Source organism: Melozone crissalis, unplaced genomic scaffold (assembly GCF_028551555.1).
Source record: "Melozone crissalis strain CALT ecotype California unplaced genomic scaffold, PUWL_Pcris_2 ptg000068l_1, whole genome shotgun sequence".
Taxonomy (NCBI): Eukaryota; Metazoa; Chordata; class Aves; order Passeriformes; family Passerellidae; genus Melozone; species Melozone crissalis.
Window position 1 is genome coordinate 14,104,737 of NW_026535846.1, and position 18,633 is coordinate 14,123,369.

At 50.1% G+C, this 18,633-nt stretch overlaps 2 protein-coding genes across 2 annotated transcripts; one reads left to right on the forward strand and one right to left on the reverse strand.

The window, feature by feature from the left end:
• Positions 1–264: 264 nt before the first annotated feature.
• Positions 265–9,047, reverse strand: UBE2A (ubiquitin conjugating enzyme E2 A). The gene is made up of 6 exons (XM_054289611.1): positions 8,786–9,047; positions 8,348–8,428; positions 8,213–8,238; positions 3,147–3,236; positions 2,086–2,174; positions 265–1,703 (listed from the first exon to the last, which is right to left on the reverse strand). The coding sequence occupies exons 1-6, from the start codon at positions 8,827–8,829 to the stop codon at positions 1,575–1,577; spliced, it is 459 nt and encodes a 152-aa protein (XP_054145586.1). The 5' UTR covers positions 8,830–9,047; the 3' UTR covers positions 265–1,574.
• A 997-nt stretch (positions 9,048–10,044) lies between these two features.
• Positions 10,045–12,767, forward strand: STEEP1 (STING1 ER exit protein 1). The gene is made up of 7 exons (XM_054289607.1): positions 10,045–10,202; positions 10,484–10,601; positions 10,744–10,785; positions 10,897–11,035; positions 11,555–11,644; positions 11,754–11,846; positions 12,555–12,767. The coding sequence occupies exons 1-7, from the start codon at positions 10,079–10,081 to the stop codon at positions 12,615–12,617; spliced, it is 669 nt and encodes a 222-aa protein (XP_054145582.1). The 5' UTR covers positions 10,045–10,078; the 3' UTR covers positions 12,618–12,767.
• Positions 12,768–18,633: the final 5,866 nt, after the last annotated feature.

The following is an 18,633-nucleotide window of genomic DNA, read 5'->3' on the forward strand; positions in this document are numbered from 1 at the left end:
ATTAAGTTTTTTTTTCTTGTACAGAAACCAGCTTTTGTTATCTGCCACTCATCATAAATGCTGTTCTCCACCTGCTAAGACAGGAGGAAAGGCAATTCAATTCCTGTAATAACCGAGCCAGCCCTGTCTCCCCCTCACTGCCCCTCCCCTGCACTACCCCAGGCACGCCTCTGCCCACAGGAGGAAATATCTCAGTGCTAGAGCTTCCCCCCACACCAGCTGCTGGCAGCCCAGTTAAATAAGCACAGTTATACACTTCTTGCCTATTTATACAATAAGCACTAAGGTTACACTTTATTTACAACTTTTGAAAAATGTACAGTTTCTTACATGGGTTACTTGTGCAAAGTTATACTTTTCAACTAACAGACCAATGTGCACACAAAAGACACTGGAACAGTGGACAACACAATTGCAGGTTCCATCCCACACTGCTGCTTAAGGTTCTGTATCCAAAGGTACAAACTTGCCTTACAAAAAAAGTGACTGGACTTACAAATGTTTTTTTTCAGAATTGAAAAAATACTTCCATAAAACTGAAGGGAACGAACTCAAGCATGCAGCAGTAGCTCACACAAACCACGCCGTCATCTACGAAGAGCAGAAACTGCAGAGACTCGAGTGCCTACCCTGGACTTAATTCAAACTTCCCACAAAACAAAGTTAGATCCCAAACAACTTATCTTTCTCAGCTAAAGATAAGGGACAGGAGAAGGACACTGAAGGAGAGTAATTCCATCACTGGAACAGGTCAGGTTTTACCTCTTCCTTAATGTGGAAGGCCTTTTGCTGAGTACCACAGCTCTGCCTGGTTTTGTCCAGTAATGCCTCGGTGACAGGACTATAGAAACCTACTGACAGTTTCTGTAGGCATGTCCTTTAAAATAGTAATAAAAAAAAAAGGGCTTGTTTCTCACCCTCAGCAAAGATCCAAGTACCACAGCCGTAGTGATTTATGTAGATCTGTACATAAATCTTGCATGTGAAGTGCAGAAGTAACAAGCATTCCAGGGGCTTACTAAATCTTTGAATTGGAATCAATCGAAGTGTTGATTTTTTTAACATGAGTAAAGGAGTTGATAAACCAATACAAAAGGGAAACAAAAGATGATTTCTTCACCCAGTACTTAGAAACGCAGTGGGGTCTAAACCAATAGTAGAGGTGAGTGACCAGCCTGGACACATCAGCACTTTAGTTAATATCAGTTAAAAAATGTGTATGTACATAAACATCCCTTTTATCAAGCTACACATAAGCATCACTGTGTATAACACAATTACAATTAAAAGCTTAGTGTACACTACAGAAATGCACAATACTGCCCTAAGACTGGAGAGGGACCACAGAAAATGAATTCAGCATCAGTAACTCTTTTGCAAGTAACCCAAGTACAGAACGTTTGACTTCAAAGTGGGTGCGTTCTGATGTCCAAGGAGAAGAAGCTTCAGCAAGGGAGGGTGGCAACAGCACAACAGCTATTTTGCTTGCAAAGTAAATGCTAGGAGGAAAAAGATGACTCGGACACTTTGTTTATTTTCCTCATCAACAGAGTGTTCATTTGCATCATCCTGGGTCAACAGTCACGCCAGCTCTGTTCTACTATTGCAGAAACCCGTTTTTCATATTCCCGCTTATTCTCTTGGTATAGCTGAGCTGCCTGGCTGTTTGCTGGGCTGTTCGGATTGGGCTCATCCAATAGGGACTGTGCAAAGAGAAAAACATCCTTAGGCACTGCCAAGAACAGCTCCCCAACACACCCTCTGAACTGCCCACGCTGCTCAGATCAGGGCTGTTAGTCCAGGTGCAGCCCTGCATCCCTGCAGCTGGAAGGCTCTGGAGGCTTTGGCCACCAGTGTCACCCCTGCACAGTGCAGGTGACTTGCTGTGACAGCCAAGCATTGCTGGGGGCCCTGCAGTGACCACCTGAGTCACTGCCTGGCCAGCTTACACCTGGGAGGGATTCACACTTTGCCAATATTGTAGCTGCTACACTGGCTCTTAGGAGAGGGGAGGAAAAGTTTCCTGAGCTGTTTTTGTCAAAGCACCCTAATGTAATTCTGTCTCTTCATGCAGAGTTCTTTTACCTGTATGGATGTTAAGATGGAGGAGACATCATAAGTGGGGCTCCAGCGATTCTGAAGGATATCCAGACATATACTACCGTCTGCATAGACTGGAAAGGGTCAAAAACACAGCTTAAAACACGACTTGTACAGCCACTGGCTTTTCTCCCTAGTACTGCCCACTCCTGAAAACCTATGTACAGACACACTGCAACAGCCCATACTGCAAACAGGCCTCTAGGTAGGAAGCACTGAAGCTCCTCACCAAGAGAAACCTGAAGTATTTAAATTCAACCCCTAGTTATTATCTCACAAACTTCTCTGTGTCATTGCTGCTGTGGAAAATCATGAACAGATTTTAAGGCAAAAAAAAAATTTCAGGTGCCCAGAAGCGAACCAAACAAAGAACACCCACAAATGGTTGTTCACACTCAAGGTTTCCCCATGAAGTCTCTGCAACAGAGTCCAGTCACCTTACTCACAGCAGCTACATGAGAACCTTCCCTCCCTGCACTGTACCCACACTTGCCATGGTGGAAGGTTTCTGGTATTTCTGCACAAAGGCAAGGAACAGCTCTCCAGCCTTTAGCTACCAAGGAAGGGGTTTAATTAAACAATCTTACTGTCACTGGCTATAGCTGGACCCTAACACTACATTTCATGGTGTATCACTCTTACAGGCATTTAGGGGAAGATGACAGCTGCATTCACCGGTGCCACTATGCTATGTCTACAATCCATGCAGACAGAAGTCCAAAGCACTGCTATTTAAGTACAAAACATTCTTCTGTAAGGCTTAACAGGCAGTTCAGTGTCTCACCAGTACTGTGCTGTAACACCTGAAAGGTAAGAGGCTCCTTTTATTGCCCCTTTCTTTTCAAGCCTGAGCACTGCTCACATATCCATCCTCACCAAAACTACACAACCACTGGAACTGTGCTGCCTCATTAGTGGAAACTTTTATTATAAACAGACCTTTTGTACAGCAAGCTATAACAAAAAACATCCCAGCCCTCTCTTCCCCCCCACCAAACCTCCAAGAGAACAGCAAAACTGAACCCAAGCACTGTCTAAGTACTTACCATTTGGATGAAACATTTTAGAGACAAATCTGACAGTAGGTGGCTTATTTGGGTATTCTTCTGTGAATTCTATTGTAAGTTTGAAAGTTCCTGGAGTTGAAAGAGAAATAAAGCAAGCTTTATTCAGCATGAATTTACACAAGGGATGAGTAAGTAGCAGTTCCCCCACAATACACACTGCTCACACAGGCATGATGGACATGGAACACACATTGTGCAATTCCTTCACTCTCGTGGAGTTAATCATTAACACTCCAGTCCCAAACAGCACTGGTACAAGAGTATTTCTTGGGACTGACTTTTATTAAGCCAGTCAAAAGGTTTATGTAGGGAAATAAATCTGCCCTTGGGGTTTTCTTCCAGAGAGCCTAATCCCAGTACACTGTACAAACAACAGCAGTGGGTGTAGAACCATCTGTGTACATAACGTCACTGGGTGAGTCCTATCTATGGAATACACTGTCATAGCAAGGACCTTGTCATTTATTTCCTCTAAATTAAAAAAAGGCACATTCCTCAACAAATGTAAGGTAATCAGGTCCTGCAGAAAAGTAGTATTGAATGCAGCATCCAAATCTGACACTTTCAAATACAAACCTGACCCTTTACTTCACGCTAACTGGTCATCCTTAGTGAGAGGCTGATTGAGCAGAACCAGAAAACTGCAGCTGAGTCTCAATCCAACCATTTCAACAGCCTGCACCAAGGTAAGTTATTTTAGCCCTTCTCCTCAGGCTATGACAATCTGAGAATAAGAAGTCTGTCAAGTAAGCTGCACATATGGATTCAGGGGATCAAGGCCTACTCCTGATTCAGCTCAGTAACCAAGGAACTCTCCCTGCTCCACTGCAGACCACGGGAGCTGCTCCCAGCCACGCTCCCAGCAGGAGCAGCTGCCCCAGAGGCAGCCTGGGATGTTCCTGGTGTGCCCAGAGCTGGAGCAGCTCCACACAAACACACAGCCCTCCTGCAGAAGGACTGCACCTGACACTAAAGCTGGAACAAGCTGCTGCTGGGGTATGTTGCCTTTTTTGAAAGGGCATCTTTATGTATCAGTGATGGATGAATCAGGCTCCCCACATCCCCCCACGCTCAGTGTCCCTCAGTGTTTCCTGTTGGGAGAGAGTTTTCCAGCCCCAATAGAATGAAGTTATTCCTTTGGCTAGCAAACACGTGCCAGTAACTGGTAAGCCAGAGAACAGATTTTGGTTTTTGTTCTTTTTTTTTTTTTCTTTTTCCAGATCAGCAAGGACCTGCAAGATTTCCCAGGGACTCCTTTCTTTATAAGGAGATAAACTGTAACACTGAGTTGCAAGAAATGAAGGTCATTGCTTTGACGTTCCAGTTTGCAAATGAAGACACAGCACAGATGCTTTAGCACTTTCTCTACAGCAGTGGGAAGTCTCAACACCCTAAAAATAAGTTTATGCATGTTTGGTTTTTTTATTAGCAGCCTAACAATGTAACAGCAGAGAGCCAACACTATGCTATCTCACTGTGAAACAAACGAGCCAGAACAGCAGAGTTAGGATTGCTCAAATTGCTGGAAGTCTGCAGTGGGGTTTTCAAGTAGACTCCAGCTTAGTCCAGTGGCACAGAGCCAGCTCTGAGATCAGCCTGAAACACAGGAGTGAGGAACAACTTCTGCCAGCTGCAAACATCAGCCCCTTAGAACCAAATGCTTAGAGATTTGACTCAAGATATTCTCAGCTCTCCCTGCCCCAGTTTGGTTCTCAGGAGCCTCCCCCTGAAGGAGGAGTGACTAAGCAAGCAGTAGGCTGAAAACCAAGCACAAACCACCACACAGGCTCGACAGCAACAGGAGCAGTTTGGTCTCAGAATCTATTTAAAACCACTGAAAGAAAGGGAAGTTATTGTCCCCCAGAGACAGGACAGTGCCACTTTAACACAGATCTGAGCTCACCTGCAGCAATACCCAGCTGGAGTATCTATCTACCTGCTGGGATTTCCAAGGCAGGGCCCAGAGTGGCAATGGCTCTTTGGAAATGCTCCACAGCATGCAAACCCTCACTACTGAGCTTTACTAAAGGGCAAATCCAGAGATGTGATGCACCAAAGTCCAGGGGTCACCCACACTGAAAGCCCACAAAGGCATCACAACACAGTGCTGAGGCCTCCAGGGTCCAGTCCCTTCTGTCACTAACTTTAATGCTTTCAACTGATATTTCTCACAACTTACCCATGACAGACATTTTAAAACCATGAATTATCATATTTACTGTCATTGTTGATTTTGGGATCACCACTAATCTTAGGCAAACATTCTCTTTTCTGCCCTGTACTCACCTTGTTGATCACTCCTGCCTCAGGATTTGAGACCCTGCCACAGCCAGGAGAGGTTTCTGCCCAGCCCCAGCTACTCCAGAGAGCAGAGCCCGTGTCCCTGCAGGGCCCCTCACTGCCACCCCTCCATTCCACTGCCCTAAAAGCAGGGACAGGCTCTGTCACTCCTGCATGAGGATACAGGATCCACATTCCATGAGCAAGGCATAAACCACACACAAGACAGATGCCTTGTATTCTCTGCTCAGCCTCCTGCACAATCCCAGCAAGGAAGGGTACAATGGCTGAGCTACTTAAATCTCTCTGAGCCAGGAATCCTCACTAACCACAGCATCATCATCCAGCCTCAGAGGAACAGCACTGGGACAGCCTGGCTTCCATGGCTGTGCCAGCATCACCACTTCAGATGCCACACACAAAAATTCTTAGAAATATGGTGGAGGGAGGATAAATATCCCCAGGGTCCCACTGCAGACACCTGCAATCGAATCCTCTTGAACCAGAAGATGGAAGTTGTGCTGCTGGTCTAAATTAGTGGTTGCTCCTAAGCTGAGGCAGGCTGCACACCGAGTTGTGAAAACACCCTCCAAGTCTGGGGGTGGAGAAGGAGGGGTATCAGCTGCAGAATGCTGCACAGCAAGTAAACAAATGTGCTTCAACTTCAGGTTTGCAGCCCAGACAAACTACACCACCTCAGAAGCTGCAGGCAGAGAAGGGCCTCACCAGAAGGAGGATAAAGAACAGTAACTCTCACAATGCTGGCAACATTATACCTCTAGAATAACAAACCCCCCAAATTTCACAGGCTACTTTTACAAGAACTAAGTTATCTGAAATTTTACAGTATCACCACAGAGTGAAAGAGCCTAAAAATGAAAAAGAACACCGCCCTGCAAAGACTTACAGAGTTTCAGTGTATCTTTGAGTGACAAGGGCCTGTGCAGCTGCAAAGCCAGTCCCAACTAACATGCTGTAAAAGTAGAATTTCCTTACTCTTACCTGCATGAAGCTGAACTGCATCTGGACTGCACTGCCATGATCTGAACTGTGCTGCTTCACCCACTGAGCGGGAAAGCACAGCTGAGGCACCAGCAAGCCCTATCTGCAGGCTCCACTCAGTGCTTTGTTATCTAGCAAAGTGAGATCCATCCAGGGGGAGCAGATAAGCAGATATCCTGCTGCACAAGCCACATCTGTTTTCCTGAGCACACAGTGGGAAAACACAGCCTGTGCTAAGAAAAGAGCAATCCATCACACCTTGGGGCACACCAGCCCAAGCTGCAGGACAGCAGCAGCAGCCCCGAGCATCTGTCTGAGCCTCAGACTGCTGGGAGTGCAACACGGCCTCAGCATCCAAGATAAAGACTCACTGCTGCCTCAGGAAGCACAGAGGAAATCAATATGTCAGGGCTCTCAAAAGCAGTCCTCAACCTTCTGCAACTAAATGGAAATACATGGAAAAAAAGCCCTCGGAGCATCTGTTAACCACATGCTGAGCTGGAAGAGCCTGAGCATGGCAGGAACCTGCATTCAGCACACTGCAAGGAGACAGCTCTCTGCTCCAAACAGTGAATCACTCTATCAGCAGCACTGCTCCAAGAGCCTGAAGCAGCTCCAGCAACCCCCACAGAAGTTTCAGTGAGCCCTTCTTTAAGGGTTACCACATGAGACAGCAAAACACATTTAGTCTAGCTGCTCTATTATGCAATGCTTTAAGTCCAGGTTCTAAACATCAGCCTGCTGAAGCAGCTACTCCAGCAAATTTCTTAACTAATGAAATACATTAAAAAAAAGTGAGTCTTCAGAGTTTTCTTAGGCCTGAAATATTTGAGGTCTTCAAAACAGTCACAGAGAAATACAGTCTGCAATTCAGAGGCACATCCACAGGTGCCACCTCCACAGATAAACAAAGACAAGGGAGTGAGCCAAGAACAACATAAGAGTTAAGGAATTTTTCCTATGCTTTTGTCATGAGTCATGGAGATCTAAGATTAATTATAGCCTACACTGAAAGTACCTTCAAAAATGCATCACAGATTTCAGTTAGACAGTATTTCATGTCTAACAGGTTTTCACAAGATGCTGAAGTACTCACACAGCATCAGTAAACCTTTCAAAGTCAGTAAGGCCAGAGGGAAACTACAGGTATGTCACCAAGACCTACTCAGTCAGCTTTTAAACTTAAAAAGTCTTTTCAATCCTAAGCCCTGAATGATACCAATTGTAGCATAGCAAAAATAAATGACAAGAAAAAGCCACTCTTCTGAACTTCCTCAGTCATTCAGCCCATTTCCTACTTCAGCTGACTCACATTGGAACTTGCTCACAAAACACTTCCAGCATCAGAAAAACACAGAACTCAAACAAAAGACAACAGTTTTTTGCCAAGTTATTGATGGCTACCCAAACATGAATGTCCCTAAAAACATGATCCAAAGTTCAACAGAAAAGTTTAGGGACCTTTAAAATGACTTATAATAGATATAGGGACTACATACAAGACTGTACAAGCTAAGGGCATGTTTTTTTAAGTGAACACAGCAATCTAAATCTACAACACTTTATGAGAGTAGGATTAGAAAACTAATATTTACAAGAACCAGGCACACACGTGTGTGGTCAGGTGAACATGCACCCACATCCCCCCTCCACCCTCTCCAGGCTCACACCTGTTGCAGAGTCTACGGCAGTGACACCAAGGCCGTGTCAAACCGCAGCATTCACCCCGAAAAGCCAAACACAGCCCCGCACGCCGCACTTACCGTCCTCGAAAGGAGTCCCCTCGGGCCTGGAGAAGGGAAAGCAAAGCACAGCGTTACCCCGCTGGCAGCCCGGCTCCGACCCCCCGGCGGCGGAGCGGCCCCCGCGGCCCGCCGCCCCCTTCCCCGCCGACTCACCCGAAGATGACGGCGTTCCACACCATGATGTTGTTCTCAGAGGGGGCCCCGCTCACCCCGGCCGGGGGATCCTCCTGCAGCCTGCGGGGCACAGGGACGGTGAGCGCGGCTGCGCCCCCGCGCTGCGCAAACGGCGTAACCCGGCCCGGCAGCGGCCACTGCGCAAACGGCGTAACCCGGCCCTGGAGCCGCCGCTGCGCAAATGGCGTAACCCGGCCCTGGAGCCGCCGCTGCGCAAACGGCGTAACCCGGCCCTGGAGCCGCCGCTGCGCAAACGGCGTAACCCGCGGCAGGCAGCGCCGCCCGCGCTACGCAATCAGCGGAGCGCGCCTTGCCCCGCCGCCATGTTGTGCTGCCCCCTCCTCCCCCGGTAGCGCTCGGCCCTTCGTCCTCCTCCTGCCCGCCCGCCCCTTTCCCCTCGGCCCGCGGCCTCGGTACCTCTTGAAGTCCCGCATGAGGCGCCTACGGGCCGGAGTGGACATGGCGGGCTGAGGGTTATAGCTCAGGCATACACTGCCGGAGGGAGCGCCGGGTGCGGCTGAGGTTCGAGCTCCGACTGAGGCGGCGGCGGCGCTGACGGACAGGAGCGATCGCGGCCTCTACCACTACGGCGGGCGCGGGGGGGGAGCCTGGGCTGCACCGACTCCTGCGCCGGCAGCCCGACGGTCCCGGGATGTACCAACGGCGCGGGGAGAGGGGGGCGGAGCCGGATGTGGCTGAGCCCCCGGCCCAGCCTCTACCACCACGGCGGGGGGCGGGGCCTGGGGCGGCACCAACGGCGGCGGAGGGCGGAGTGTGACGCCAGCAGTGGCGTCACGGGGAGGCGGTGGCGCTGCGGGATCAAAACAGTTCAGTGGGGAAAGCGAAGGCCGGGCCCAGGAGCGAGCTGGAGCAGGGAGAGCATTCCCAAATCCCCGGGGCACGCAGGGCTCCCTCACACCTAACGGTGACTGGGGAAGACAAACACCATCACTACAAACATGCCCTCCCTTCCTCCTTCTGCCGCAGATTTCTGTGCTGAGGATGAGGTCCCATGGTCTGGGACATCCCTGGGCTCAGTTGGGCTCAGCTGTCCTGGCTGTGTCCCCTCCCAGCTCCTTGTGCACCCCCAGCCTCTCGCTGCTGGGTGGGCTGAGGAGCAGAGGAGGCTCAGCTCAGGGTAAACCCTGCTCAGCAGTAACAAAAACATCTCTGAGTTATCAGCGCAAATCCAAACCACAGCCCCACACCAGCTACTGCGAAGAAAAGTAACTCCATTGCTGTCAAAACCAGCACAACACTGCATTCTCTGCTTCCCCAGAGAGTGTTTTCAAGGGAAAAATAAGCTTTTTTCTACGTTTCTTTAACAGCTTTTGGAAATAAAGAATCGCTCAGCTGTTGCGTAAAGCTGGCTGAGCTGTGTTTCTCGAGTTTATCCTCACTTGCAATTTCATATAACCCAGCTGTGTGGGGAGGCGGCTGAAGAAAGAGACACGGCAGAAAACGCAGTGACAGAAAGTTAACATTGTTATCAGGCCGCACAGGACCTTCCCCGCTGCACCGGCCTGTGCGGTCAGAACCGTGTGAGCTCTGGCTCCTGGTCAAGAAGCGCTCAGTCCAGTTTTGCCCGGCCTTTAGAGGGGCAGGAGCTCCGGCAGCCGCCGGGCTCTGCGCTCCCCGGAGCCGCCCCGGCGGGCGGGGCCGGGCGCGGGGGCCGGGCCAGGCGGCTCCGGGCCCGCCGCCGCCGCCGCCATGCCCAAGGTGGTGTCGCGCTCCGTGGTGTGCTCCGACACCCGCGACCGCGAGGAGTACGACGATGGGGAGAAGCCGCTGCACGTCTACTACTGCCTGTGCGGGCAGATGGTGCTGGTGCTCGGTGAGCCGGGGACGGGCAGGGGCAGGCCGGGGGGGGCAGGCCGCGGCCCGGCGGCGCGGAGGGCCCGGGAAGGCGGCGGCGGGGTGCGGGTCCGGGGTGTGGGATACGGGTGTGGGTTTGGGATGCGGGTGCAGGTTCGGGATGTGAGGTACCGGGTGTGAGTTGGCGATGCGGGTCCGGGATGTGGGATACGGGTGTGGGTCCGGGATGCGGGGTGGGGATTGCGGTTCCCGTGCGGGTGCCCGCCGGCCCCGCCGCCAGCCCGGCCCTCGCTCCCGCAGATTGCCAGCTGGAGAAGCTGCCGATGCGGCCCCGGGACCGCGCCCGCGTGATGGACGCGGCCAAGCACGCCCACAAGTTCTGCAACGCCGAGGAGGAGGAGAGCGTGTTCCTGCGCAGGTGGGCCCGGCCTCTGCACCCCCGTCCCTCTGAGCCCGGCCCGGGAAGGCGCTGTCCCCCCGCCCGGCCGGGAGCCGCCAGCCCGGCACAGACAGACCCTGTACGGTGTCCGTGTGCTCAAGCGCTGCCTCTCTTCCCCCAGACCCGAAGGCATAGAGCGGCAGTTCAGGAAGAAGTGTGGCAAGTGAGTGACCTTTTTTAGTCTTTTGAGTGATTTTTATAATCTTTTTTATAAGGAAATCATAGGAACCCAGAATCTGGGTTTGCTCTCAGCTGTGCATATTTCTGTTTCCAGGTGTGGACTGCTGCTCTTTTATCAACACCAACAGAAGAATGCTCCTGTGACGTTCATTGTTGATGGTGCTGTGGTCAAATTTGGCCAGGGTTTTGGGAAAACAAACATATATACTCAGAAACAAGAACCTCCTAAAAAGGTGATTTGCTTTAGAGAACAAGGATATCTTTGCTTTTCTAAAGTGACAATAGTTGTGTATAAAATAACTTAATGGTGAGGGGAGAGAAAAGAAAAAGGACCTCTGAACAATAACTCAATTTGGTGTCTTGTCCATGTCTCCCTTAAGTTTCCCTTGACAGTGGTCACTGCTGCTTGAAGTCCTAGCACTAAAGGAGAGCAAAATCAACTCTAATATCTAGACTGTGCCTGATGTTTAGGCTCAGTTAACAGAAAGTTTCCAGTTGTAAGTAGATCAGCTTGGTAGTTTGCACAGTGATTCTCAAATTCTGGCTGACCTACTGTATATCAGTGAGCTTGCTTCTGGTAATGACACCTTTAAGCCCAGAAATCACTGAGCATAATTCCCCTTTACCACCCACAGAGTTCAGGTAATCTTGATGGCTTGCATAAGAAGCCTTAAAACCTTTGGAAGGAGGAAGCAATCCCTACTGGCACAGCTGTCGCCAAGGTTTAACAAAATATTCTTGTTTTTCACCAGGTGATGATGACCAAACGGACCAAAGACATGGGCAAGTTCAGCTCTGTCACAGTGTCCACAATTGATGAAGAGGAGGAGGAGATTGAAGCGGTGAGTTTTGGATGCCCTTAGTGGGCAGAGGCAGCAGTGGTGTCACTGTTTGGATGAGATGTTGTTGCTCTGGGGTTTGCTGGTGCAAGGTGACGTGTGTCTGTTTCAGAGGGAGATTGCAGACTCATATGCACAGAATGCAAAAGTGATTGAGAAGCAGCTGGAACGCAAAGGCATGAGCAAGAAAAGGCTACAAGAGTTGGTGAGTTTTTCTTTGGTGCTGAACACAAAGCTCTGAGAGGTGTTGGCTTTGTACACAAAAGCTGTCTTGCAGATCAGACTGCAAGTGTGGAGAGGTCCTGGTATAGTCACAGGCAGCTTGCAGCTTTGTGGGGATGAGATTTCCTTTACAGGTTTTATAAAGATGTTCTTGTCCCCCTGAATTTAAAATTGCATGCCACTGCCTGGAGAGCTAACTGAAGAGCAGCCAGCAGAGTGCCTGCAGGGAGGCTTCCTGTGACCTGCTGGATAAGGACCAAGGGAAGGGGACATCAGGCCATGGCTTTGCCAGCCTGTGCTCCCATGCCTGCTTGGCAGAGCAGGTCATTGCCATGAGGCTCCTGGGCAGGATCTGCACTCAGCTGCTGCTGCAAGGGGCACTCAGAGAATGAATGGCAAGGACATCACAACTGATCTTAGCTCCTGTGATAGGAGGGGAGTAGATGGAAAGGGGGAGGAAATGTGCAGCTTCCACCTGAGGATAGAAAGTATGAAATTGCCTCTTGGGCTTTTTACAATTTTAAAGATGGCCCTTGTTTTGAACACATCTGCAAAACACTTGAGCTACTCTTGCTCCTGGTTTTAGAACTGAAAAATTTGCTTGGTCAGACAAGAAGAGCAGACTTGATTGGAGCACTGAAGGGAAAATTATCCAGACATGATTTAATTCTACCTTAATTTTCCTGTTCAGGCTGAGTTGGAAGCCAAGAAAGCCAAGATGAAGGGAACCCTGATTGATAACCAGTTCAAATGAAATGCTGTGTATCTGCTGGGTGTTTGGAGACAGGAGAAAACTGCCAAGAGCTATCACAGTTCTGTCAACAAAGCAGAAGTAACAGACAACGTTCAAGAGTTGCACTGTGCTGCAGCCAGCTTGGAGGATGGGAATCTCTCTGGATCCTCTGTGTACCAGTCTTAACTCCAATGGCACTGGAGGCTTTCAAATGTGTTTCCTTGAATACATTAGGACAACAGGTACAACAAAGAAATCCTTACAAAAGGAAGCTCTATGCCTGTTGTTCATTTTAAACATATCCAAAAGGTGCAGCAGCCTGTGCCATGCCACTCCAGCATGGTCTGGAACAACAGGGATGCAAAGCTTGGGCCTGGTGCTGCTGCTCACCCTGAGCTGCCAGCACAGACTGGGCTGCTGCACTGCAGTCTCAGCTCCTGCTGAACATCACAAGGCTGCAGTTGTACAGACACACACCAGAGTGGAAAATCCAAGCCTGTTTTAAACTCTTGTAAATAAAAACTGCTACTAATGAGTTCAAATATATGTTTGGAAGTTACTGATACAGCCAGTGATCATTAAAGAATACATCTGCACATCTGAAGTAGCCCATTGGGCAAAACAGTATCAGTATTTGGAGTTGTGAAATGTGAAGGAAAAATTGTTTTGAATGTACTGACCACTAAGGCCTTGTATGGACAACATTACACACCAGTTTTTAAAGTACCTTGTTTGGGTAATGGTACTTTGTGCCTCTTGCATGATGTAATGACAGTGCTCTCTAGCCCATGTCTTCATTGCTCTACTTTGAATTAAATATCATTACAGATATATTAAATATATTACAGATTTGAACTAAAAATATCTCTCCTGAGATATTCTTGCTCTACCAAGTAAATGCACCATAAAATGCAAGCAATGAACAAGATGCTTCCATCTTCCACAATTATTATGGAAAACTTCCTATAATAACTATAATTCCTAAAGATTTTCCATCTGGCTTTATAGCCCTGACTGGCAAAACTCCAATCTGTGTACCTAAGATCTATCCTCTCTTTCTCAGGAAAACAAGGAGTAAAAGAAGGAGTGAACTCTGCCCAGAGCTAGCAGAGATGGGTTGGTAGATCCTGGGACAATTTAATGCCAGCATGGTAAGCAGGTGTTCACATTCACTCACCCAGTGCTGATCTTGTTCCCTGCTCATCACCTGCTGATCTGGAGCCTATTTCCAGAAGCCGTGGTGGTGTGCAGTACTCGGGAAGGGCAGGAGCTGTGTGGGTACACAAAGCCCTTCCCCAGTGTGGTAGCACAGTCCAGCCAGGTGAGGGCCTCAGGCTTCCTCTGGGAGCGATCCAAGCCTGGGGGAACTGCAGGTCACTCTCTCTAACAATTCACACTTTTTTTCCCAAGCAAGAGTAAAAGACTGACATCTGGAAATAGGTTTTGAACCATGTGAGAGGTGCTGGGATGCAGATGCTGAGTTTCCAGTTGTCCAAGGATGAAGTGTGGTCTTGCTTCAAGTAACACCAGAACAACAAGCTGGCTTGGGGATGGTGGCATTTATTGTCAGGGTTAAGGCTGGGAGGGACAAAAGCTGAGGATGGGCTGTGAAGGGGCTGCCAGGTGGGGATAAGACCATCTCTGAAATTTGCTGAGGCACAAAGAAAATCTGGTGAGTGCCCCAGCTCAGCACAAGTTGTCCAAAGTAGCTGTTACCAACTGCCATCAACTCCCTCAGCTGCCTCCTGCAGCCTTGTGACAGCACAGGCTTCTGGAAGGACAGTCCATGTTCAATCAGTGTTTGTCATTCTTGTCATTGGAAATCTGCCAAGTTTGGCTTAGGACTGGTGCATGGACCCAGTCAGAAATGGGAGTACCTTGCATCTTCTGAGGTGCTCTTGATACACTCTAGTTATTCAGGCCATGACTGAGACAGCTACAACACAGAGAATCTGATCTAATACATTATTATGTATTTCTTCAACTGGAGCTAGTTCACAACAGTGTAAATCAAGTTGGGTTTTTCATTTCTAGATTTAAATGAATTAAAATATATTAGCTGACTGTAGCAACAGGAAGCAGGGTCACCAAGTTGCAACAATTGATGAAGTGTCCTGTTAAAATAGATAAAACCAGCTGTCCTGCAGGGTTTCCCACAGCCTGGTAGCAAATGGCAATCTGTAGCAGAGTTCAGACCAAAGAAAAGTCAGATTTCATGTTACAGTCAGATATGTAAGTCAACATTTGTTTTTATAAGTCTGTAGATACAGGTAAGTGATAGATTTGTTTAACTGAGCATCATATTGTATGTAAGAACTTTTCTAGATGCAGAGATATCACAAAATGTGAAATAAAAGTGAAGGAGGGATTCTGTTCCAAAAGTAATGGCACACATGGACAGACTTACCTTACAGTATTTCATGACTTACTTCAGACCAGTTTCCAAGCACCTTCACAAAACTCTGGTCTGATTTACGGTGTCAGAAGAGTTCTGGATGTAACAATGCTGCCTGGCTCCCAATAACCTGTACAAAACCTCCACACAATTTGTAAACACTCAAGAGAAGTGGTAACAGTGAATCCAACCTCCTCCCTGTTATCACAGCTGTGCCTGGGGAGCAGCATTGGAGTGAGGGGAAGTTTTAGCCTCAACCCTTACAGCTCTCCCTGTGCTCCATGTTTGTGCCATTTCACTCAGTGCAGGTGGCTTGCTCTGACTCCCTGGGCTGTTGTATTGATAAATGCACATTGATAAATACACACAATGTGTATGACAAAGTGATCAGCCTGGCAGCAGCACTAACTGATCAGCCTGAATCTCAGTCTCAGCTTTTGCTGGTGCTATTATCCTAAAGAGGCCATGGGGCTTTGCCACATCCAGGCATTTTAAAAGTACAAATTTATGGGCTTGTTATAAAGGCTCCATGGCTGGGCTCCAAGGATGGAATGGAAGCCTTGTAACTCCCTGCTGAGGAATCCTTATGACCCTGGCTGGCCACAGCAGCCTGGGGTTTTGGGTAGATTTCAAGGAACAAGTGGCCAATCTCTCTTTTGTTGTCAGCCAGAAAAACTCCATCCCCACGGCAGCAGCCAGGGCTGTAACTCCTGTCAATCCCAGCAGGATCAGAAAGCAACAACCAGCAAAGCACTGGAGGGATGACACCTCCCAGAACCTCCCTGGTGCTGCCAGTCTTGCTGTGGGGTCTTGGCAGGTCCTGAGGACTCCTTGTTCCCAAAACCACCCCCAGCAGCTGGGTATGGCTGTAGGGTGTGCAGAGCTGGGGCTGTGTCCTTGCAGGCATGTGACACAGCTCTGTCCCCACAGCCAGGCCCCCATGCAGTGCTTTGGGCAGCTGATGGGGCCACCCTGCATGGCTGGGCACTGGCAGGACAATCCCACTGGGAACTGTGATTTTACCCTGCAGGACAAAGCCTCTTGCCCTGCCCCTCTGCACCAGACCCTGCCAGCCATGCAGGCAGCACATGAAGGATGCTGGGGCAAGGGTGACAAGGGTGACAATGACACAGAGGCAGGGGCACTCCTGGCTCCATCCAAAGCCCAGAGACACAGCCTGGAGTGACCCAACAATTGCTGAAGGGGACAGTGGAGTGGGTGAGCTGGCACTCTGGTCTTTTACAAGTCAAGTCCTCGGGGTGGGATGTTCTTCACTGCAAGACTCAGCACACAGGCAGGCACAGCCCAGCTGGGACAGGCTGGTGCACACTGAACCATCCCAGCCATCCCACACCAGTCACCAGCTGCCCCAGGCACTGACAAGTGTGTCACACGATCCCCTGCACAGCTCTGCTGCGTCAACACCTCCTAAGCCTGGATTTATGGCTGCTGGGCCAGGGCTGAGGCAGAGGCAGCACTACAGGCATTCACCATCCCTGTTCACCTGCAAAGGAGTTGCTGCACCAGGCTGGACACAGCTGCTGTGCAGGAAATCACAAGGTGTGGGATTGTTCAGCCCTTCCCACAGGAGAATCACACTAAAAAGGAAAATCCACCCCATCCATGTCATTCTTGGGGCAGCACAGCCCAGAGGACAAAATGCAGGGTTGGAGGGACTGCACTCAGCTTGCTGCCTTGCCACTGGTGGGCCCCAGTCCTTTTCTCATGCCTCAGTTTCCCCACAAGAACAAAGCCCTTAATCCCTGCACACTGTGCTCCTGTGGCAGGCAACAGCAGCAGCTGAACTCCCAGCCTGGTCCCCAGGAGGGGCAGTTCAAGCCCCAGAAGGCCTACCAGGCTGTAGTACCCAACAGTGGAGTGCAGGAAAACCCCTTGTGGGCTCTGCCCTGCATCTCCCACCTGCCAGAGCTAAAAAAGCTGTGAAACACATTCTTGTTTCCTGAATCCCCAAAGCACTCAATAGGGCAGGTAGCTAAAACCCATTTCACTCAGTGCCAGCCCTGCACCCCAAGTCCAGTGCACAGTCTGTAGGTCTTAGGGATGGCCCAGCTCAGCTCCTTTGCAGCCTGGCACAAGAGCCCAGCTCAGTGCCTCAGTCACCCACCACTGTGTGCAGGAAGAAATGATGCACTTACCTTACTGTGCCAATGGCCTGGCCATGCAACCCCTGTGGAGGAAAGGACAGGAAAGGATGCCCCATGCTCAGCATTTCAGAACAGCCCTCGAAATCCAGGAGAGCTTAGCAGCAGGAGGCTGAGAGCCCTTACTTAACAAGCTGGCACTTGTACAACAGGAGAGGGCTCCCTGTAAAGCTGCCCCGTGGCACGGTCCCCTGGCAGGCTGCTGCCTGTGCCCAGCACTGCCCACTGCTGTGGCATTGCTCACATCTCACCTGTACAGCCTGTTTCATTTCCACAGCAGGCACTGGGGGATCTCACTCTGCAGCAACAGGGGCAGTTGAAACCATCGGCAAGGACAGTGGCCCAGCTGTGAGGCACAGGACTGGCTCCCATCAGGAAAGCCCCTGCCCACTCACAGGGACCCTGGCAAGCCAAGCCCACCTGCAGCAGGAAGGTGCTGTGCTCTCATGCCTGGCTGCCCTGCTCAGATTCCAACAATAAAACCAACTCTCACCCTTTGCAACACAAGGTCTTGTTTAGCTGCCTTGGGCAGTGGCTGAGATTGGTTTCAGTGATTGAAATCAACTGCTTTGAGCAGGCCTGGGCAGCCAGAAAGGACCAAAGGCATGGTGGAAGTGCCTCACTTGCTGATCTGAAGGGCAGAAGACCAGGAGAGCCTCCCCTGACCACTCCAGATCCCCAGGCAGAAACCAGGCAGCTTTGCTGGAGTGACCCACAGACCTACAGAGACATCTGGGTAAAGGTCACACCACACACCTTCCCCCAACTTGCAGTTTTCCCCACACTGTCCCAGCAGCATAAAGGAATTTTCCCCTTCCCCTGGAATTTTGAGCCTTAAGTTCCAGGGGTAGGGAATGAGCTGGGAATGCACCTCCCTGCCTAGCAAGCACAGCTGGTACAGAAGCTGTCTCTGCTCAGCTGCTGCACCCCCACAGCACAGCACAGCACCCTCTGGGAGAGCAAGGCTAGCCAGGGAAGCTGCAGCAATTACCTGCCCTTGTGTCCTCTGGCTACCTCCATGCCCAGTTAGGGAGCTCAGCTCCTAAGGCAAAGAACATGATGCTCTGCTCCTCCAGGGAGCAGGAAACACCCCCTGAGACATTCCTCCAGCCTCCCAGGCATTCAGTGCCATAGGGAGTGCTGTGCTTTACAGACAGTTTAGGCACTTGGCACCATCAAAATCAGGTTTCACGAGCTCCAAGGAGCAGACAGGCCAGAGGCAGGACTGTGGCACACACTCAGTCCATCAGCTCTGGTTTGTGGAGGCTCAGGGAGGTCAGCTGGGTGAGCCCTTCAGAGCTGCCAGTCCCATTCCAGCCTGCACCACTGGCTTCCCCTGGGGAGGAAACACTACCCAGCTCCCTTGGCAGCCTGCACTGTGTTTACCTGCCAGCACTTAGCAGGTACCAAGGCTTGCAGGATGAAGGTGGCTCATCTTACTCCTTCTCTACAACTGCTGAGCCTCCCAACCCCCTCATAC